This window comes from Triticum dicoccoides, chromosome 3B (assembly GCF_002162155.2).
Source record: "Triticum dicoccoides isolate Atlit2015 ecotype Zavitan chromosome 3B, WEW_v2.0, whole genome shotgun sequence".
Taxonomy (NCBI): Eukaryota; Viridiplantae; Streptophyta; class Magnoliopsida; order Poales; family Poaceae; genus Triticum; species Triticum dicoccoides.
This window is the reverse complement of record NC_041385.1, coordinates 220,105,017-220,123,366: the sequence shown is the minus strand read 5'-3', so window position 1 is coordinate 220,123,366 and position 18,350 is coordinate 220,105,017. Positions and strand designations below refer to the sequence as shown.

General features: G+C 43.7%; 1 protein-coding gene across 2 annotated transcripts; it reads right to left on the bottom strand.

Moving 5' to 3' along the window:
• Positions 1-14,860: 14,860 nt before the first annotated feature.
• On the bottom strand, positions 14,861-17,801 carry LOC119275591. 2 transcript variants are annotated; one of them, XM_037556462.1, is made up of 3 exons: positions 17,408-17,801; positions 16,329-17,283; positions 14,861-15,040 (listed from the first exon to the last, which is right to left on the bottom strand). In XM_037556462.1, exons 2-3 carry the CDS (start codon positions 17,162-17,164, stop codon positions 14,968-14,970), a joined length of 909 nt encoding a protein of 302 aa, XP_037412359.1. In that variant the 5' UTR covers positions 17,165-17,283; positions 17,408-17,801; the 3' UTR covers positions 14,861-14,967. The 2 variants fall into 2 exon arrangements, with proteins under 2 accessions (XP_037412359.1, XP_037412358.1); XM_037556461.1 differs by having other exon boundaries at positions 16,329-17,266.
• Positions 17,802-18,350: the final 549 nt, after the last annotated feature.

Genomic DNA, 18,350 nt, shown 5'->3' with positions numbered 1-18,350 from the left:
AAGGGGACTCCAACTAGGATCGGGAATCCTAGTTGGACTCCCCCTATGGCGCGCGCCCGTCCTGGTTGCTGGCCTCCTCCCTCCCTCCTTTATATATGGGGGCAAGGGGGCACCCCAAAGCACAACAGACAATCTCTTAGCCGTCTGCGGTGCCCCCCTCCACAGTTTAACACCTCGGTCATATCATCGTAGTGCTTAGGCGAAGCCCTGCACCGGTAACATCATCAACAAACACCATTGCCATGCCGTTGTGCTGACGGAACTCTCCCTCAACCCTCTACTGGATCAAGAGCTCGAGGGACGTCATCGTGCTGAACGTGTGCTGAACACGGAGGTGTCGTACGTTTGGTACTTGGATCGGTTGGATCGTGAAGATATTCGACTACATCAACTGCATTACTAAACGCTTCTGCTTTCGGTCTACGAGGGTACGTGAAAACACTCCCTTCTCGTTGCTATGCATCTCCTAGATAGATCTTGCATGATCGTAGGAATTTTTTTGAATTACTACGTTCCCCAACACTTCTCTCTGTAGAAACTCCACCTATAGAAATGTCTTGTCTATTTATAAATAGCTAAAACACGCATATTCTCATTTATGTGACATCTCAACAGCTCAGTTCTCAAGTTGAGTATTTAATGCACGATGAATATCAATTTCCCTTTGGGTCCACCTTAAGGAGAGACATGTTTTCATAAGCATCATACAAATGAGTATTCATTCGTCTTAAGGACTTCAAGTCCGGTGAGGCTTACAATTATGTTGTCTATAAATCAACACTAAGTTGTGATTATGTGATAAGTCTTAGATCTTGATCTGATTGTATGTCCTTACTGCACTTTACATTCTTCTATGATGGTAAAAGAAATACCATCTTTATTTCAGGGTGAAAATATGATGAACTTCTTGTGAAGAATCATCTGGTACACCCCAATGGGTGCTATACCATTACCTGAAATTCGTGTTGGTGATTATAGTACTAAGAAATTCTGTGGTTAGAGAACCACGAGGCGTTGAACATAAAGCGAATAAAAAAAGACAAGCAGAAATGGAGTGTGTATATCTCAAAATAATGGACCATTTAAATAGATGATCCCGAGGACAACTATCAAGTTTGTCAAAGGGTGGTTGTATGAAATATTGTACCAATGATTACCAAATTGTCCAGTATTAGGTTGAATCAAACCACCAACTCACTGATAAAGGCAAATGAGTTAAATGGGATAAGTTTGAAGTTATACTTCAAATGGACAACCAGAAATAATTCTGGACAACAGAAGGAGAATGAACTCCTCTACATTGATGATATGCTTGCAAAATGATATATCCAAGATATTTTGGAGATCTCTGTACTCTCCTAGTTATCTCGAGATATCATTAGCCTATTATTATACTACTACAGGTAGTATAATTTGCAACATCTTGTCCATGGGACATGATAGTTGTGAGAAACTGAGTGTATGAATCAATTCATACTCAATATTGTTGCGTACACAATAATTTTTCTTCCTTTATCAGTATGGTATGAGGATGATTAGAAAAATTATTGATAATTCTTTTGGCCCCAAGAATGTTGCAATGTTCCCAACAATCGCCAGATTTTATGTGCACTACACATGTCATGAGGGGAGTTAGTTTTAAGGCACTCTCACCTTAAAATTTGAAATGATCCGGTTTCACATTCAAGAATATATGTGAATTGCTCAACCATTGTCTAGGTTATGTTGGCACTACATGGTATTTATGGACGCATCTAAAAGATGGTCTTAGGTGTGTATCATCCACACAAAACCACGCGTTACTGAAATAATTGCTCAAACTGACGAATTTAGAGAAAATTGTCCTACACATGGGATAATACCATTGGAATGGAAATGTCATTAAATTTGATTCGCGAGCATTCAATCGTCATATTCAGTACATTGTGCACATAAACAAAATGGTGTGACTAGATCTCTTCCCAAAGAGAGTCAAAATTGCATAGCCACTATTGCAGAATTGTGATGAGCCAAACTTTTGTTGGTTGTAACATGTAGTCTCAAACGTTGCATATTTAGTCTAAATGGGATCAAACGCATATACTGCATACCCTCGTAGTTTGTACATGGAAATAAGTGAAGTATTTCCCATCTGCAGTAATTCGGTTGCGTACCGATATCACCACCCAGTGTACATCAAGGGCCTTCACATATATTTGGGATCTATGTGAGTAATAACTGTTGTATGATTGTTAATCCGTCACATACCTTAACCCTAGTGAGGGAGTTATTTGCAGCTCGTGCGCTGATTGCTTTTGCAATAAGGACATTTTCTAGCATTAGGGGGAGAAATGTACCACATAGAATGCCATGGGATGCATAAGATATGCCATAGACATTCCACATACTTAAGAATCTAAACTAGAGGTTCAGGTTATGTGAAAGTTTCAACATATTGCAAATAATCTGCCATATACATTTACTTATGACAAAGGTGACACTGAAGTCTAGTACCAGAATGAGTGGGTACCTAATAACTACTCGTATCCCCAGATGGGAACAAGAGGGGGAGAATTCTGGTCACATGAGATTAAGTTCTCATATGTTTCTGCAGAAATAGAGAAAATGGTCTCCTTCGTTAGTAAATGTGATTCAACCTAGGTTTAATGACACAAGATGGGTGCGCGTCATCCAGAGCCCAACACATATGTCCACACATTTTTTTGGTGATGGGACATCGAAACACCTTGACTCCGTTGTTATGGGAAAACACAAGGAGTTAATTGGCGTAACGAGAATTCCACAAACGATGTCGATTCATGAGAATCACGTATGAAAAGTCTACATATATTGACATAAAATTCTTCTTGAGAATTATTGAAATCCTTTTTGGCCCTGAACCAAAATCCATGGAGAGTGTTGTTTACACTTATATTGGTTCAAATGAAAGAAAGCAATTTAGGAAGATTAGTACCCGCTCATCAAAAAAGAGGTGTTTACGATAGTAAAACCTGCTCCTCATAAGTATCTTCCGTAGAGAAGAGAAATGATTTTTCATTTGGAAATGAAAATAGATGAGGTAGTGAGAAAGCGAGGCTTGTAGCACAAGGGTTTTCACAGAGACCCAACATCGGTTATGATGCAGCATACCTTCTCGGTATGAGCGGAATTATGTTTTGATACTAATTGGTAGTATAAATACATGCGGCTGATGTATGTAGTGGCTACATACTAGCATAGATCATTAAGTTCAGATATACATATTGAATTCATGGAAAGGGCTTAATATTATGAATCCAATGATAAATTGCAACATGTTTGTGTGAAGCTTCAGAAGTCATTCTATGACTCAGAAGAGGTCAGAGAGTTGTGTGGTACAACCGACTAAGTGAGCTACTCCTTGATAAGGATTACTCTAGTACTAATGATTGTTGATGTGTATTCATGAAGATATCATGAATTGGATTTACATCATCTTAGTGATGTGGATGATCTTATCATCAATGTCTATACCAGACATATGAGATACGCACAATTATTTTAAAACGATATTTGGGTCAAACCAAATGATGCTAAGTTTATAGTTGAGCATATTCCCTCGGGAATAAATGTATATCATTCTTCATATATCTATAAATATTGGATATATCAAAGACACATGTGGTCATATTATACCTGACATGGGATACAAGCCCATTTAGACCGAGGGGAGATGGTGAAGTGATAGTGGACCTGAAGTTCCATATCTTAATACCATCAGAGCACTCATGTATCTTGCAAAATAAGCCTGGCCTGACATTATATTTGTTGCAATATATTGAGAGTGCAATCCCTAGTAAAGGTATAATGGTTGATTTAAGGTATATCCTCAGATATGTCCAAGACACAAAAGGTCTTGATTAATTTGATCTTGAAAATCAAGATGGCACCATGGTGTGACATCGTGATAGTGGCTAATAACCTGATCCCAACGGTGTCATATCAAAGACTGGATTTACTGGAAGAGTATTCTGAGGGGAGCCTTCAGAATAGACTTCAAATGGGTCCTTCGAGAGATCATTCTGCTGTAATTATTTTATTCGAAGCATTACAAGATGTGTATGGCTTCGCAGAATGACTGCCTACATGTGAAATCATGTGGAGATTCATTGAAATATCAATTCACTTGTATTGCTTACGGGTTATATTTATCCTCGCTAATTACAGAAATGTAGGAGTGTAATCTGCAAACAAATTATTGTGATATTCGCAATGTCTGTACCAACGTTTATATTCCAGAATCAGGTTTGTGGAATTGGTATGAGACAACATTGATGTTTGCAAAGTTCAAGGGGAGTAAAAATCCCAAGTTATAACATGTTGGTGATCTTCAGATCATTCATATTGTACTCCTTCTCTTTATGAGTTTTCCATGATGTTTCTGATATAAGGTTTTCAACGAGACAATATAAATACAAGTGCGGATATATGCCATTTGGTTTCTCCTTATATTTTTCCCACTTGATTTAGGGTTATTGCGGGAGTTTTCAGTTTGCAATATACAAATGATGAATTGATCGGGGGGGTGGGGTGTTGGGGAACGTTGCAGAAAACTAAAAAAAATTCTATGGTTTCACCAAGATCCATCTATGAGTTCATCTAAGCAACGAGTCAAGGGAGAGAGTTTGCATCTACATACCACTTGTAGATCACGAGCGGAACCTTGCCAAGGAGATGGTGATGATGGAGTCGTACTCGAACGTGATTCGGATCACCGATGTCCTAGTGCTGAACGGACAGCACCTCCGCATTCAACACACGTACGGGACAGGAGACATCTCCTCCGTCTTGATCCAGCAAGGAGGAAGGAGAGGTTGAGGAAGGCAGCTCCAACGGCAGCACGACGGCGTGGTGCAGTTGACGCGGCAGTATTCCGACAGGGCTTCGCCAAGCACGTATGGAGGAGGAGATGTGTTGGGGAGGGGAGGGGTTGCGCCTTGAGTTATATGGTGTATTGCAGCCCTCCCCTCACCCCTCTATATATAGGGGAAAGGGCAAGGGGGGCCGGCCCTCTAGGGAAAACCCTAGGGGGGCGGCCAAGGGGTGGGGGGCTTGCCCCCCAAGCAAAGGGGGTGCGCCCCCTTTTGGGTTTCCCCCACACCCTTAGGCGCATGGGCCCAAGGAGGGGGGCGCGCCAAGCCCACTAGGGGCTGGCTGCTATCCCCACGCAGCCCAAGTGGCCCCCCGGGAGGGGTGGCCCCTCCCGGTGGACCCCCGGAACCCTTCCGGTGGTCCCGGTACAATACTGGTATAACCCCGAAACTTTCCGGTGCCCGTTTAACAACTTCCCATATATAAAACTTTACCTCCGGACCATTCCGGAACTCCTCGTGACGTCCGGGATCTCATCCGGGACTCCGAACAACATTCGGTAGTCACATACTAGTCTTCCTAACAACCCTAGTGTCACCGAACCTTAAGTGTGTAGACCCTACGGGCTCGGGAGACATGCAGACATGACCGAGACCACTCTCGGGCAATAACCAACAGCGGGGTCTGGATACCCATGATGGCTCCCACACGCTCCTCGATGATTTCATCGGTTGAACCACGATGTCGAGGATTCGATCAAACCCTGTATACAATTCCCTTTGTCAATCGGTACGTTACTTGCCCGAGACTCGATCGTCGGTATCCCAATACCTTGTTCAGTCTCGTTACCGGCAAGTCACTTTACTCGTACCGTAATGCATGATCCCGTGGCCAACACATTGGTCACCTTGAGCTCATTATGATAATGCATTACCGAGTGGGCCCAGAGATACCTCTCCGTCATACGGAGTGACAAATCCCAGTTTCGATCCGCATAAAACAATAGATACTTTCGGAGATACCTGTAGTGCACCTTTATAGTCACCCAGTTATGTTGTGACGTTTGATACACCCAAAGCACCCCTACGGTATCCAGGAGTTACACGCTCTCATGGTCGAAGGAAGAGATACTTGACATTGGCAAAGCTCTAGCAAACGAACTACACGATCTTTGTGCTATGCTTAGGATTGGGTCTTGTCCATCACATCATTCTTCTAATGATGTGATCCCGTCATCAATGACATCCAATGTCCATAGCCAGGAAACCATGACTATCTGTTGATCATAACGAGCTAGTCAACTAGAGGCTTACTAGGGACATATTGTGGTCTTTGTATTCACACGTGTATTACGATTTCCGGATAATACAGTTATAGCATGAATAAAAGACAATTATCATGAACATAGAAATATAATAATACTTTTATTATTGCCTCTAGGGCATATTTCCAACAGTCTCCCACTTGCACTAGAGTCACCAATCTAGTTACATTGTGATGAATCGAACACCCATAGAGTTTTGGTGTTGATCATGTTTAGCTCGCGAGAGAGGTTTAGTCAACGGATCAGCGACATTCAGATCCGTATGTACTTTGCAAATTTCTATGTCTCCATCTTGAACATTTTCACGGATGGAGTTGAAACGACGCTTGATGTGCCTGGTCTTCTTGTGAAACCTGGGCTCCTTAGCAAGGGCAATAGCTCCAGTGTTGTCACAGAAGAGTTTGATTGGCCCCGACGCATTGGGTATGACTCCTAGGTCGGTGATGAACTCCTTCACCCAAATAGCTTCATGCGCTGCCTCCGAGGCTGCCATGTACTCCGCTTCACATGTAGATCCCGCCACGACGCTCTGCTTGCAGCTGCACCAGCTCACTGCTCCACCATTCAACATATACACGTATCCGGTTTGTGACTTAGAGTCATCCAGATCTGTGTCGAAGCTAGCGTCGACGTAACCCTTTATGACGAGCTCTTCGTCACCTCCATAAACGAGAAACATGTCCTTTGTCCTTTTCAGGTACTTCAGGATATTCTTGACCGCTGTCCAGTGTTCCTTGCCGGGATTACTCTGGTATCTTGCTACCAAACTCACGGCAAGGTTTACATCAGGTCTGGTACACAGCATGGCATACATAATAGATCCTATGGCTGAAGCATAGGGGATGACACTCATCTCTTCTTTATCTTTTGCCGTGGTCGGTGACTGAGCTGAGCTCAATCTCACACCTTGTAACATAGGCAAGAACCCTTTCTTGGACTCATCCATTTTGAACTTTTTCAAAATCTTATCAAGGTATGTGCTTTGTGAAAGACCTATGAGGCGTCTCAATCTATCTCTATAGATCTTGATGCCTAATATATAAGCAGCTTCTCCAAGGTCCTTCATTGAAAAACATTTGTTCAAGTAGGCCTTAATGCTGTCCAGAAATTCTATATTATTTCCCATCAAGAGTATGTCATCCACATATAATATGAGAAATGCTACAGAGCTCCCACTCACTTTCTTGTAAACGCAGGCTTCTCCATAAGTCTGCATAAACCCAAACGCTTTGATCATCTCATCAAAGCGAATATTCCAACTCCGAGATGCTTGCACCAGCCCATAAATGGATCGCTGGAGCTTGCATACTTTGTTAGCGTTCTTAGGATCGACAAAACCTTCTGGCTGCATCATATACAGCTCTTCCTTAAGATGCCCGTTAAGGAATGCCGTTTTGACGTCCATCTGCCATATCTCATAATCATAGTATGCGGCAATTGCTAACATGATTCGGACGGACTTAAGCTTCGCTACGGGAGAGAATGTCTCGTCGTAGTCAATCCCTTGAACTTGTCGATAACCCTTAGCGACAAGTCGAGCTTTATAGATGGTAACATTTCCATCCGCGTCCGTCTTCTTCTTAAAGATCCATTTGTTTTCTATGGCTCGCCGATCATCGGGCAAGTCAGTCAAAGTCCATACTTTGTTTTCATACATGGATTCTATCTCGGATTTCATGGCTTCTAGCCATTTGTTGGAATCTGGGCCCACCATCGCTTCTTCATAGTTCGAAGGTTCACCATTGTCTAACAACATGATTTCCAGGACAGGGTTGCCGTACCACTCTGGTGCGGAACGTGTCCTTGTGGACCTACGAAGTTCAGTAGCAACTTGATCCGAAGTACCTTGATCATCATCATTGGTTTCCTCTTCAGTTGGTGTGGGCATCACAGGAACATTTTCCTGAGCTGCACCACTTTCCCGTTCGAGAGGTAGTACTTCATCGAGTTCTACTTTCCTCCCACTTACTTCTTTCGAGAGAAACTCTTTTTCCAGAAAGCATCCGTTTTTGGCAACAAAGATCTTGCCTTCGGATCTTAAGTAGAAGGTATACCCTACAGTTTCCTTAGGGTATCCTATGAAGACGCATTTTTCCGACTTGGGTTCGAGCTTTTCAGGTTGAAGTTTCTTGACATAAGCATCGCATCCCCAAACTTTTAGAAACGACAGCTTAGGTTTCTTCCCAAACCATAATTCATACGGTGTCGTCTCAACGGATTTAGACGGTGCCCTATTTAAAGTGAATGTAGCTGTCTCTAGAGCGTATCCCCAAAATGATAGCGGTAAATCGGTAAGAGACATCATAGACCGCACCATATCCAATAGAGTGCGATTATGACGTTCGGACACACCGTTTCGCTGAGGTGTTCCAGGCGGCGTGAGTTGTGAAACGATTCCACATTTCCTTAAGTGCGTGCCAAATTCGTGACTTAAATACTCTCCTCCACAATCTGATCATAGGAACTTTATCTTTCGGTCACGTTGATTCTCCACCTCATTCTGAAATTCCTTGAACTTTTCAAAGGTCTCAGACTTGTGTTTCATTAAGTAGATGTACCCATATCTACTTAAGTCGTCAGTGAGAGTGAGAACATAACAATATCCTCCGCGAGCCTCAACGCTCATTGGACCGCACACATCGGTATGTATGATTTCCAACAAGTTGGTTGCTCGCTCCATTGTACCGGAGAACGGAGTCTTGGTCATTTTGCCCATGAGGCATGGTTCGCATGTGTCAAATGATTCATAATCAAGAGACTCCAAAAGTCCATCAGCATGGAGCTTCTTCATGCGTTTGACACCAATGTGACCAAGGCGGCAGTGCCACAAGTATGTGGGACTATCGTTATCAACTTTACATCTTTTGGCATCTACACTATGAACATGTGTAATATTACGCTCGAGATTCATTAAGAATAAACCATTGACCATCGGAGCATGACCATAAAACATATCTCTCATATAAATCGAACAACCATTATTCTCAGACTTAAATGAGTAGCCATCTCGAATTAAACGAGATCCAGATACAATGTTCATGCTCAAACTTGGCACTAAATAACAATTATTAAGGTTCAAAACTAATCCCGTAGGTAAATGTAGAGGCAGCGTGCCGACGGCAATCACATCGACTCTGGAACCATTCCCGACGCGCATCGTCACCTCGTCCTTCGCCAGTCTCCGTTTATTCTGCAGCTCCTGCTGTGAGTTACAAATATGAGCAACGGCACCGGTATCAAATACCCAGGAGTTACTACGAGTACTGGTAAGGTACACATCAATTACATGTATATCAAATATACCTTTGGTGTTGCCGGCCTTCTTATCCGCTAAGTATTTGGGGCAGTTCCGCTTCCAGTGACCCTTCCCCTTGCAATAAAAGCACTCAGTCTCAGGCTTGGGTCCATTCTTTGACTTCTTCCCGGCAACTGGCTTACCGGGCGCGGCAACCTCCTTGCCGTCCTTCTTGAAGTTCTTCTTACCCTTGCCCTTCTTGAACTTAGTGGTCTTATTGACCATCAACACTTGATGTTCTTTCTTGATTTCAACCTCTGCTGACTTCAGCATAGAAAATACTTCAGGAATGGTCTTTACCATCCCCTGCATATTGTAGTTCATCACAAAGCTCTTGTAGCTTGGTGGGAGCGACTGGAGGATTCTGTCAATGACCGCCTCATCTGGGAGGTTAATATTTAGCTAGGTCATACGGTTGTGTAACCCAGACATCTTCAGGATGTGTTCACTGACAGAACTGTTTTCCTCCATCTTATAACTGTAGAACTTGTCGGAGACATCATATCTCTCGACCCGGGCGTGAGCTTGGAAAACTAGTTTCAGCTCTTCGAACATCTCATATGCTCCGTGATGCTCAAAACGCTTTTGGAGCCCCGGTTCTAAGCTGTAAAGCATGCCGCACTGAACGAGGGAGTAATCATCAGCACGAGACTGCCAAGCATTCATAATGTCTTGGTTCTCTGGGACGGGAGCGTCACCTAGTGGTCCTTCTAGGACATATTGTTTCCTGGCAGCTATGAGGATGATCCTCAGGTTCCGGACCCAGTCCGTATAGTTGCTGCCATCATCTTTCAGCTTGGTTTTCTCTAGGAACGCGTTGAAGTTCATGTTGACATGAGCGTTGGCCATTTGATCTACAAGACATATTTGCAAAGGTTTTAGACTAAGTTCATGATAATTAAGTTCTAATCAAATTATGAACTCCCACTTAGATTAGACATCCCTCTAGTCATCTAAGTGTTACACGATCCGAGTCGACTAGCCCGTGTCCGATCATCACGTGAGACGGACTAGTCATCATCGGTGAACATTCTCATGTTGATCATATCTTTCATACGACTCGTGTTCGACCTTTCGGTCTCCGTGTTCCGAGGCCATGTCTGCACATGCTAGGCTCGTCAAGTTAACCCTAAGTGTTTTCGCTGTGTAAAACTGTCTTACACCCGTTGTATGTGAACGTAAGAATCCATCACACCCGATCATCACGTGGTGCTTAGAAGCGACGAACTGTAGCAACGGTGCACAGTTAGGGGAGAACACTTCTTGAAATTTTGTAAGGGATCACCTTATTTACTACCGTCGTCCTAAGTAAACAAGATGCATAAACATAATAAACATCACATGCAATTATATAGTTGTGACATGATATGGCCAATATCATATAGCTCCATTGATCTCCATCTTCGGGGCTCCATGATCATCTTGTCACCGGCTTGACACCATGATCTCCATCATCATGATCTCCATCATCGTGTCTTCATGAAGTTGTCACGCTAACGACTACTTCTACTTCTATGACTAACGCGTTTAGCAATGAAGTAAAATAAGTTACATGGCGTTCTTCAATGACACGCAGGTCATACAAAAAATAAAGACAACTCCTATGGCTCCTGCCGGTTGTCATACTTATCGACATGCAAGTCATGAATCCTATTACAAAGAACATGATCTCATACATCACAATTCATCATTCATCACAACTTCTGGCCATATCACATCACTTGATCAATCGCTGCAAAAACAAGTTAGACGTCCTCTAATTGTTGTTGCATCTTTTACGTGGCTGCAGTTGGGTTCTGGCAAGAACGTTTTCTTACCTACGAATAACCACAACGTGATTTTGTCAACTTCTATTTACCCTTCATAAGGGCCCTTTTCATCGAATCCGCTCCAACTAAAGTGGGAGAGACAGACACCCGCCAGCCACCTTATGCAACTAGTGCATGTTAGTCGGTGGAACCGGTCTCACGTAAGCGTACGTGTAAGGTTGGTCTGGGCCGCTTCATCCCACAATACCGCCGAAGCAAGAAAAGACTAGTAGAGGCAAGTAAGATGACAAGATCCACGCCCACAACAAAATTGTGTTCTACTCGTGCAAAGAGAACTACGCATAGACCTAGCTCATGATGCCACTGTTGGGGAACGTTGCAGAAAATTAAAAAAAATTCTACGGTTTCACCAAGATCCATCTATGAGTTCATCTAAGCAACGAGTCAAGGGAGAGAGTTTGCATCTACATACCACTTGTAGATCATGAGCGGAAGCTTGCCAAGGAGATGGTGATGATGGAGTCGTACTCGAACGTGATTCGGATCACCGATGTCCTAGTGCTGAACGGACAGCACCTCCGCGTTCAACACACGTACGGGGCGGGAGACATCTCCTCCGTCTTGATCCAGCAAGGAGGAAGGAGAGGTTGAGGAAGGCAGCTCCAACGGCAGCACGACGGCGTGGTGCAGTTGACGCGGCAGTATTCCGACAGGGCTTCGCCAAGCACGTACGGAGGAGGAGATGTGTTGGGGAGGGGAGGGGTTGCGCCTTGAGTTATATGGTGTATTGCAGCCCTCCCCTCACCCCTCTATATATAGGGGAAAGGGCAAGGGGGGCCGGCCCTCTAGGGAAAACCCTAGGGGGGGCGGCGGCCTAGGGGTGGGGGGCTTGCCCCCCAAGCAAAGGGGTGCGCCCCCTTTAGGGTTTCCCCCAAACCCTTAGGCGCATGGGCCCAAGGAGGGGGGCGCGCCAAGCCCACTAGGGGCTGGCTGCTATCCCCACGCAGCCCAAGTGGCCCCCCGGGAGGGGTGGCCCCTCCCGGTGGACCCCCGGAACCCTTCCGGTGGTCCCGGTACAATACCGGTATAACCCCGAAACTTTCCGGTGCCCGTTTAACAACTTCCCATATATAAAACTTTACCTCCGGACCATTCCGGAACTCCTCGTGACGTCCGGGATCTCATCCGGGACTCCGAACAACATTCGGTAGTCACATACTAGTCTTCCTAACAACCCTAGCGTCACCGAACCTTAAGTGTGTAGACCCTACGGGCTCGGGAGACATGCAGACATGACCGAGACCACTCTCGGGCAATAACCAACAGCGGGGTCTGGATACCCATGATGGCTCCCACACGCTCCTCGATGATTTCATCGGTTGAACCACGATGTCGAGGATTCGATCAAACCCTGTATACAATTCCCTTTGTCAATCGGTACGTTACTTGCCCGAGACTCGATCGTTGGTATCCCAATACCTTGTTCAGTCTCGTTACCGGCAAGTCACTTTACTCGTACCGTAATGCATGATCCCGTGGCCAACACATTGGTCACCTTGAGCTCATTATGATGATGCATTACCGAGTGGGCCCAGAGATACCTCCCCGTCATATGGAGTGACAAATCCCAGTCTCGATCCGCATAAAACAATAGATACTTTCGGAGATACCTGTAGTGCACCTTTATAGTCACCCAGTTACGTTGTGACGTTTGATACACCCAAAGCACCCCTACGGTATCCAGGAGTTACACGCTCTCATGGTCGAAGGAAGAGATACTTGACATTGGCAAAGCTCTAGCAAACGAACTACACGATCTTTGTGCTATGCTTAGGATTGGGTCTTGTCCATCACATCATTCTTCTAATGATGTGATCCCGTCATCAACGACATCCAATGTCCATAGCCAGGAAACCATGACTATCTGTTGATCATAACGAGCTAGTCAACTAGAGGCTTACTAGGGACATATTGTGGTCTTTGTATTCACACGTGTATTACGATTTCCGGATAATACAGTTATAGCATGAATAAAAGACAATTATCATGAACATAGAAATATAATAATACTTTTATTATTGCCTCTAGGGCATATTTCCAACAGGGGGGGTTGAGAAATAAAACATGTGATCAATTATATGGGAGGGATGCCTCCCGGGAGGTGTTTGTTGGGGGAAAGGTGTCTCACCAACACACCCCTTCATCATGTATATAAGTGGGTCTCCCACATTGCAATGGAATGAGTGAATCATTTGAACTCTTCATTTGTCTTATGCTTTCGCTCTACAACAGAATTGATACCGTACGGGGCTCGGATTCCTTTTACTGACGGAACGAGGAGGGGCTACGTTGTGCAAGCGGCCGATGAACAAATAATACGAGGGCTGGGTGGGGAAAGACGGATGCGAGAGCAGAAAGAGTCCACACCGATTCGGCAGGTGTCTGTATTTATTTCCCTAGATTGATTTTTTTTTCATAGGTTTCCTAGATAGATTGGATCGATCCCCTTTCTAAAGAGTCCACGTCGATTCGGCAGGTGTCTGTACTTCTTTTCCGGGTCGATTCCCTTTTTAAAATCTCAACCGTCAATTTTATAGTTAAGACAAAATTAATGGATATGGAGAACTAAGAAAGCTTTCTCCTTTTAGTATTATATATAGCAGAAGAGCCTGTGTGTTGCAATGGGAAAAAAATAACACTCGTCCCTAATCCAAGAATCATGACTCAAGACCTCAATAGGTCCATGTCCTTTATTTGAACATCACATCAATGCCCACACAACCACAACACGTTTGAATGTGTCAATCCTATCTCTTTCTGAGCATAAGATCAGAAATTTACTTTTTTTTTCCTGTGAGGTTTTGCCGTCGCGTGCATGTGTGGTTATAGATGGTTTCTTTCGTCTCTAATTTGGTTTTGCTGAGTTGTTCATTTTCTATCTGGATCTGCAACGGTACGAAATAAAGACGGATCATGCACTATTTATTAAGGTTGCATCCAAAACAATATTTTAAAAATGTTTAACGAGTAAAATAACATAATATTCAGATTCTACACATTTTTTGATCAAATTTTATATATAACACATTAAAATTGTTTTTCCTGGTTAAAAGATATGATTATTCTTAAAAACATATGATATAGATTGCGGGTTGAATTTAGGAAAAAACAAAGGGCTCTTTGCACAACATGTGGTTATCAAAAACTATACTGCAGTTTAATTACTAGTAACTACACAGGGTTTTCTACAAAATTATGTGACGGATGACCAGGACAACGACCGGAAGCATTCCCTACTTTATTATTAGCTTTACTTTATTTATTACTCCCTCCGTTTACTTTATTTATTACTCCCTCCGTCACAAAATAAGTGTCTTGAGACACTTATTTTGTGAGTGAGGGAGTATTAGGCAAGAGAGATAGAGATTAGGAGTATAGAGTGGCGTTTGAGTTCTGCTCTGTATCCTTTCAACTCTGTCCCAGGGAAGCTAATGTTGTTGCAAACGAATTAGCCAAAATAGCTAGATCACCTTTTTGTAACTACTTCCTCTGTTGATTAAGGATGTAAACCTGGTTACTAGTTATGAAGAGGAAATCCTGTTATACAAAATACATCAATTGGTCCAAAGTACACCCGAAAGGTAAGCTTTTCCAATGCACCCAGAATAAAAAATTAAGACAAGACAGACCAATACTAAAAAGTATTCCTGGTTTCTTCTATCTGCCGAACAATTCCTAGCATAAGCTCTTCACTCTTCAACAAATATCTTTTCTTTAGCTTGCTCAAGTCTTATATTCTGTAACTTCTCGCTGAGTTCCAGACTGCAGCAAACGAATCAAAGTTAGACCGCGAGAAAACCAATGCAGCTCGTTACAGAAACAAATTCATTCAGGTATGTAGCCACATCAATAATTATAACCATGATTTCATTGACTTTGCAAAATAGTCTTTACAGCATGAGTGCCGTAGATTTGGGAACTAACGTCTGCATGACTAGTTCAGAACCTACAATGTAGTACTATCTATCAGCTCTGATTGACTACAATAAAAGTTGATTCAACTCAACATCATTTGTGGAGCTAGTGATACGAACATGTTGATAGGCTGATTGGCTCTAGAGTGCAGCATTAACAGTGTTGTCAATTTGTAGGGGCTGTTCCGATTGATGCCATCATGCGCCCCACCAAAAAATTGGTGTTGACCCAGCCCCTGGTACTCACTTGGATGGATGCCAAAATTTTGGTGCGCCCAAGCCCTTTACAGTATGCTAGTTCATTTTCCTGCCAACCTTTTGGCAATCAGTGGGCGGTCAAAACAATCGCCGATTATTTGGCAAGCCAACGGTTGGCAAGGCCAGCATTGGCTCAAACCAAACAGCCCCGTAATGCATCAAGAGGATGATTAATGCTATTTAGCATACGTAGAATTGTTACTCATGAAGTGTAAACAACATGCAGTAGTATTCAACATTTGTCCTCACTCATGTGATAGTGTGAACACAAACATGATACTATAAATTATCATATTCTGGCCGCTCTGATAGATCCGGAAGGAACCAAAAATAGATAAGTATAAAACTTGACAGTAATTTTTTGCCTCTCCAAAGTCATAACGAATATAGTTCAATGGCATGACTTCCTTTTATTAGCCGAGCAAACTACATAGATCGTGCTTACCAAATCTAGTGACAATTTGAGAGCACATGGCAAATTGTACATGTTTAACACCCAACTGGATGCCAGTAAAACAGACAAATCACGGGTCTACAACAGATGTCAAAAGTATAATCGCAGATTACTATTTGAATTAGAACTCATAATTTGCAGAACTGACCAGCCCGTTTAGAGAGTGTCTTGCTATATTTTTGCATAGTAAACCACAGTTCACAGGATTGATTAGGCACTGAGTTTTAGATTTTGTTATCTTAATTTGATGTGCTAATTTGCCAAGCCACAAATCACCTTACTTTGTTGAATTTCAAAATCACAAGAACACAAATAACAGTAACAAGTAATACTTTCCTAGCTAATACTACCAAGTGGTAACATTTCACATTAATGGTGAGGCCAAGAGTAAATACTGGCAGAGATGAACATGAGGCAATGTTACCTTCTGATGGCATGCTGGTCCAAGTATCGGGTGAACGGGCTGGGAACAAAGGAGTAACCAGGAAATGATCTCCAGTGGGCCATGTCAATGGAGCATTTCTCTTCTTCTTCTTCTTCAAAGATGTAGAGACTGGTTGACCCCAGCACTTCCTTCTTCATGTCAATCTCAATCAGCCAGAAAAGTTTATTACCACCATTCAACCGGAAGTAAACAACATCAGGCTTAACCAAGCTGATGGTAGGGAACTCTGGTAGCACATGCGGAAGACGCTTGTCAAAATCAAGAGCAGCCCAGAACTTGCTGTCTTCCATGGTGAAACATTTCATCCATTTCTTTTCCCTTAAGTTGGTCAAAGTCCATACTGTGATAGTGAAAGCAGAATAAGAACTGGCACACACACTGCAGCCAGCATGATCACCAACACATATGAGGTTAATCATGCTGGACTCAGAGACACAGACACGACGGGCCGGGTCAGGATACCCTGGGTCAATGCACAGACGATTGGAATCCAGACCATCAGGTAAGGGGACGTAGCACGGGGGCTTCGTCCGCTTGTCAATGACACCGACAAAAAGCAAGCCCAGGTAGCAATCCGCCCAGCACAGGTAACAATCACCATAGGGGACGACGGCGTCCGTTTGCCACGAACCACACAGCAGGTTTGGGATGTCATCGCCGTCAGGTAAGGGCATATTTTCGACGCTCCAATTCATGTCGCCCTGCTCCTCCCCAGGTTTATGGTGTAGCACGCAGAGCTGGCCGCCAAATGTGAGCTGCGCCACCACGAACTCCCCCTTGCCACGGCAAAGGAGGCCAATGTCATCACACCACATAGATCGCAGCTGCTGGAGACGGTACGGGTGGAACTACAAATCCACGTCCGGGTTCTTGTCCCCACCATCGAAGCAAGGCGGGAGTCGCATGAGACAAGGAGACTTCTCTGAGTCAGAGGCTGTGTAGAGGAAATAGTCCATGGGGTGATAGTAGAATGCCGGACAGCTATCTCCAACGAAGGGGGCCTGCGCCTGGAAAAGTATGGAGCGGCCGTGAGCCGCGATGATGAACGGCTGACTCACCTGGCTCAACGACGCCGTCATGAATCGCTCGGGCCAGTGGAGGTAGAGACGGGACACAGCGGGCGGTTCAGCAACCCTGAGAGAGACGGCGATGCTTATGTTGGTGCAGGTAGAGGATATCGCCGATTGCGTGCCGTCCATTACCTCCTCCGCAACAGCCTCACCCGCGTACGCCTTGTAGTGGACGAAGCGATCTAGCATCACCCAGCGAGGGTGAGAGCGGGAGAGCTCCGCACCGGGTGGCGGATGAAGACGCCGACGAGCTGCCATGTCGTACGGAACAGGAAGCAGACGGAAGGTCAGAACGGATCTAGGGTTCGTCTCGAGAGGAAGGTCTCGTTTCTTTTCTTTTTGATGATTCAGGGGAGAGGGGAAGAATGCCTTCCGCTGTTGGTTGCGGCGGCCTGCGAAGGGGTAGGGTTGGGACTTGGGAGTTCCTTTCTGAAGGGCAGATGGCGGTGCCGGGCCGTTTCATGGGCCAAAGTCTCGGTGCGTCTTAACTGTCGGCAACAGAGACAATCCGCCGGGAGCCCCCTATTTGGCGCGTGAGGCACCCTCGCGTCGTTTTCGTTTTTTCTTTGTTTTTTTACTTCTGTTTTTTATTCTATGTTAAAATAATTCGGGATCACAACAAGTTCTGATTTTCTTTAAACAGAGAATTATTAAAAACAGTTCTTGAATTCAAAAAATGTTCACGATTTATATAAGAATGAACATTTTTCTAATTTTAGCAAAAAAAAAATTTAATTTTGGCGAATAATTTTTATGAGCATTTTTTAATACTTATGTACAATTTTTCGTATTCGATTAACATTTTTTGAATTTGATGAACAAGTATTCAAGAACTTTTTTGAAAAATGACGAACACATTTTTAATACAATGGACACTTTTTGAGTTTGATGAAAACTTTCTAAAAACAGTGAAAATAATAATTTGATGAAC

Excerpts from the sequence above, each read along its gene's own strand:
- LOC119275591 (XM_037556462.1), bottom strand. The coding sequence starts at position 17,164 with ATGTGGTGTGATGACATTGGCCTCCTTTGCCGTGGCAAGGGGGAGTTC. Across the intron at positions 15,041-16,328 it reads GACCAGCATGCCATCAGAAG|TCTGGAACTCAGCGAGAAGT; the intron begins GTAACATTGCCT and ends CGTTTGCTGCAG.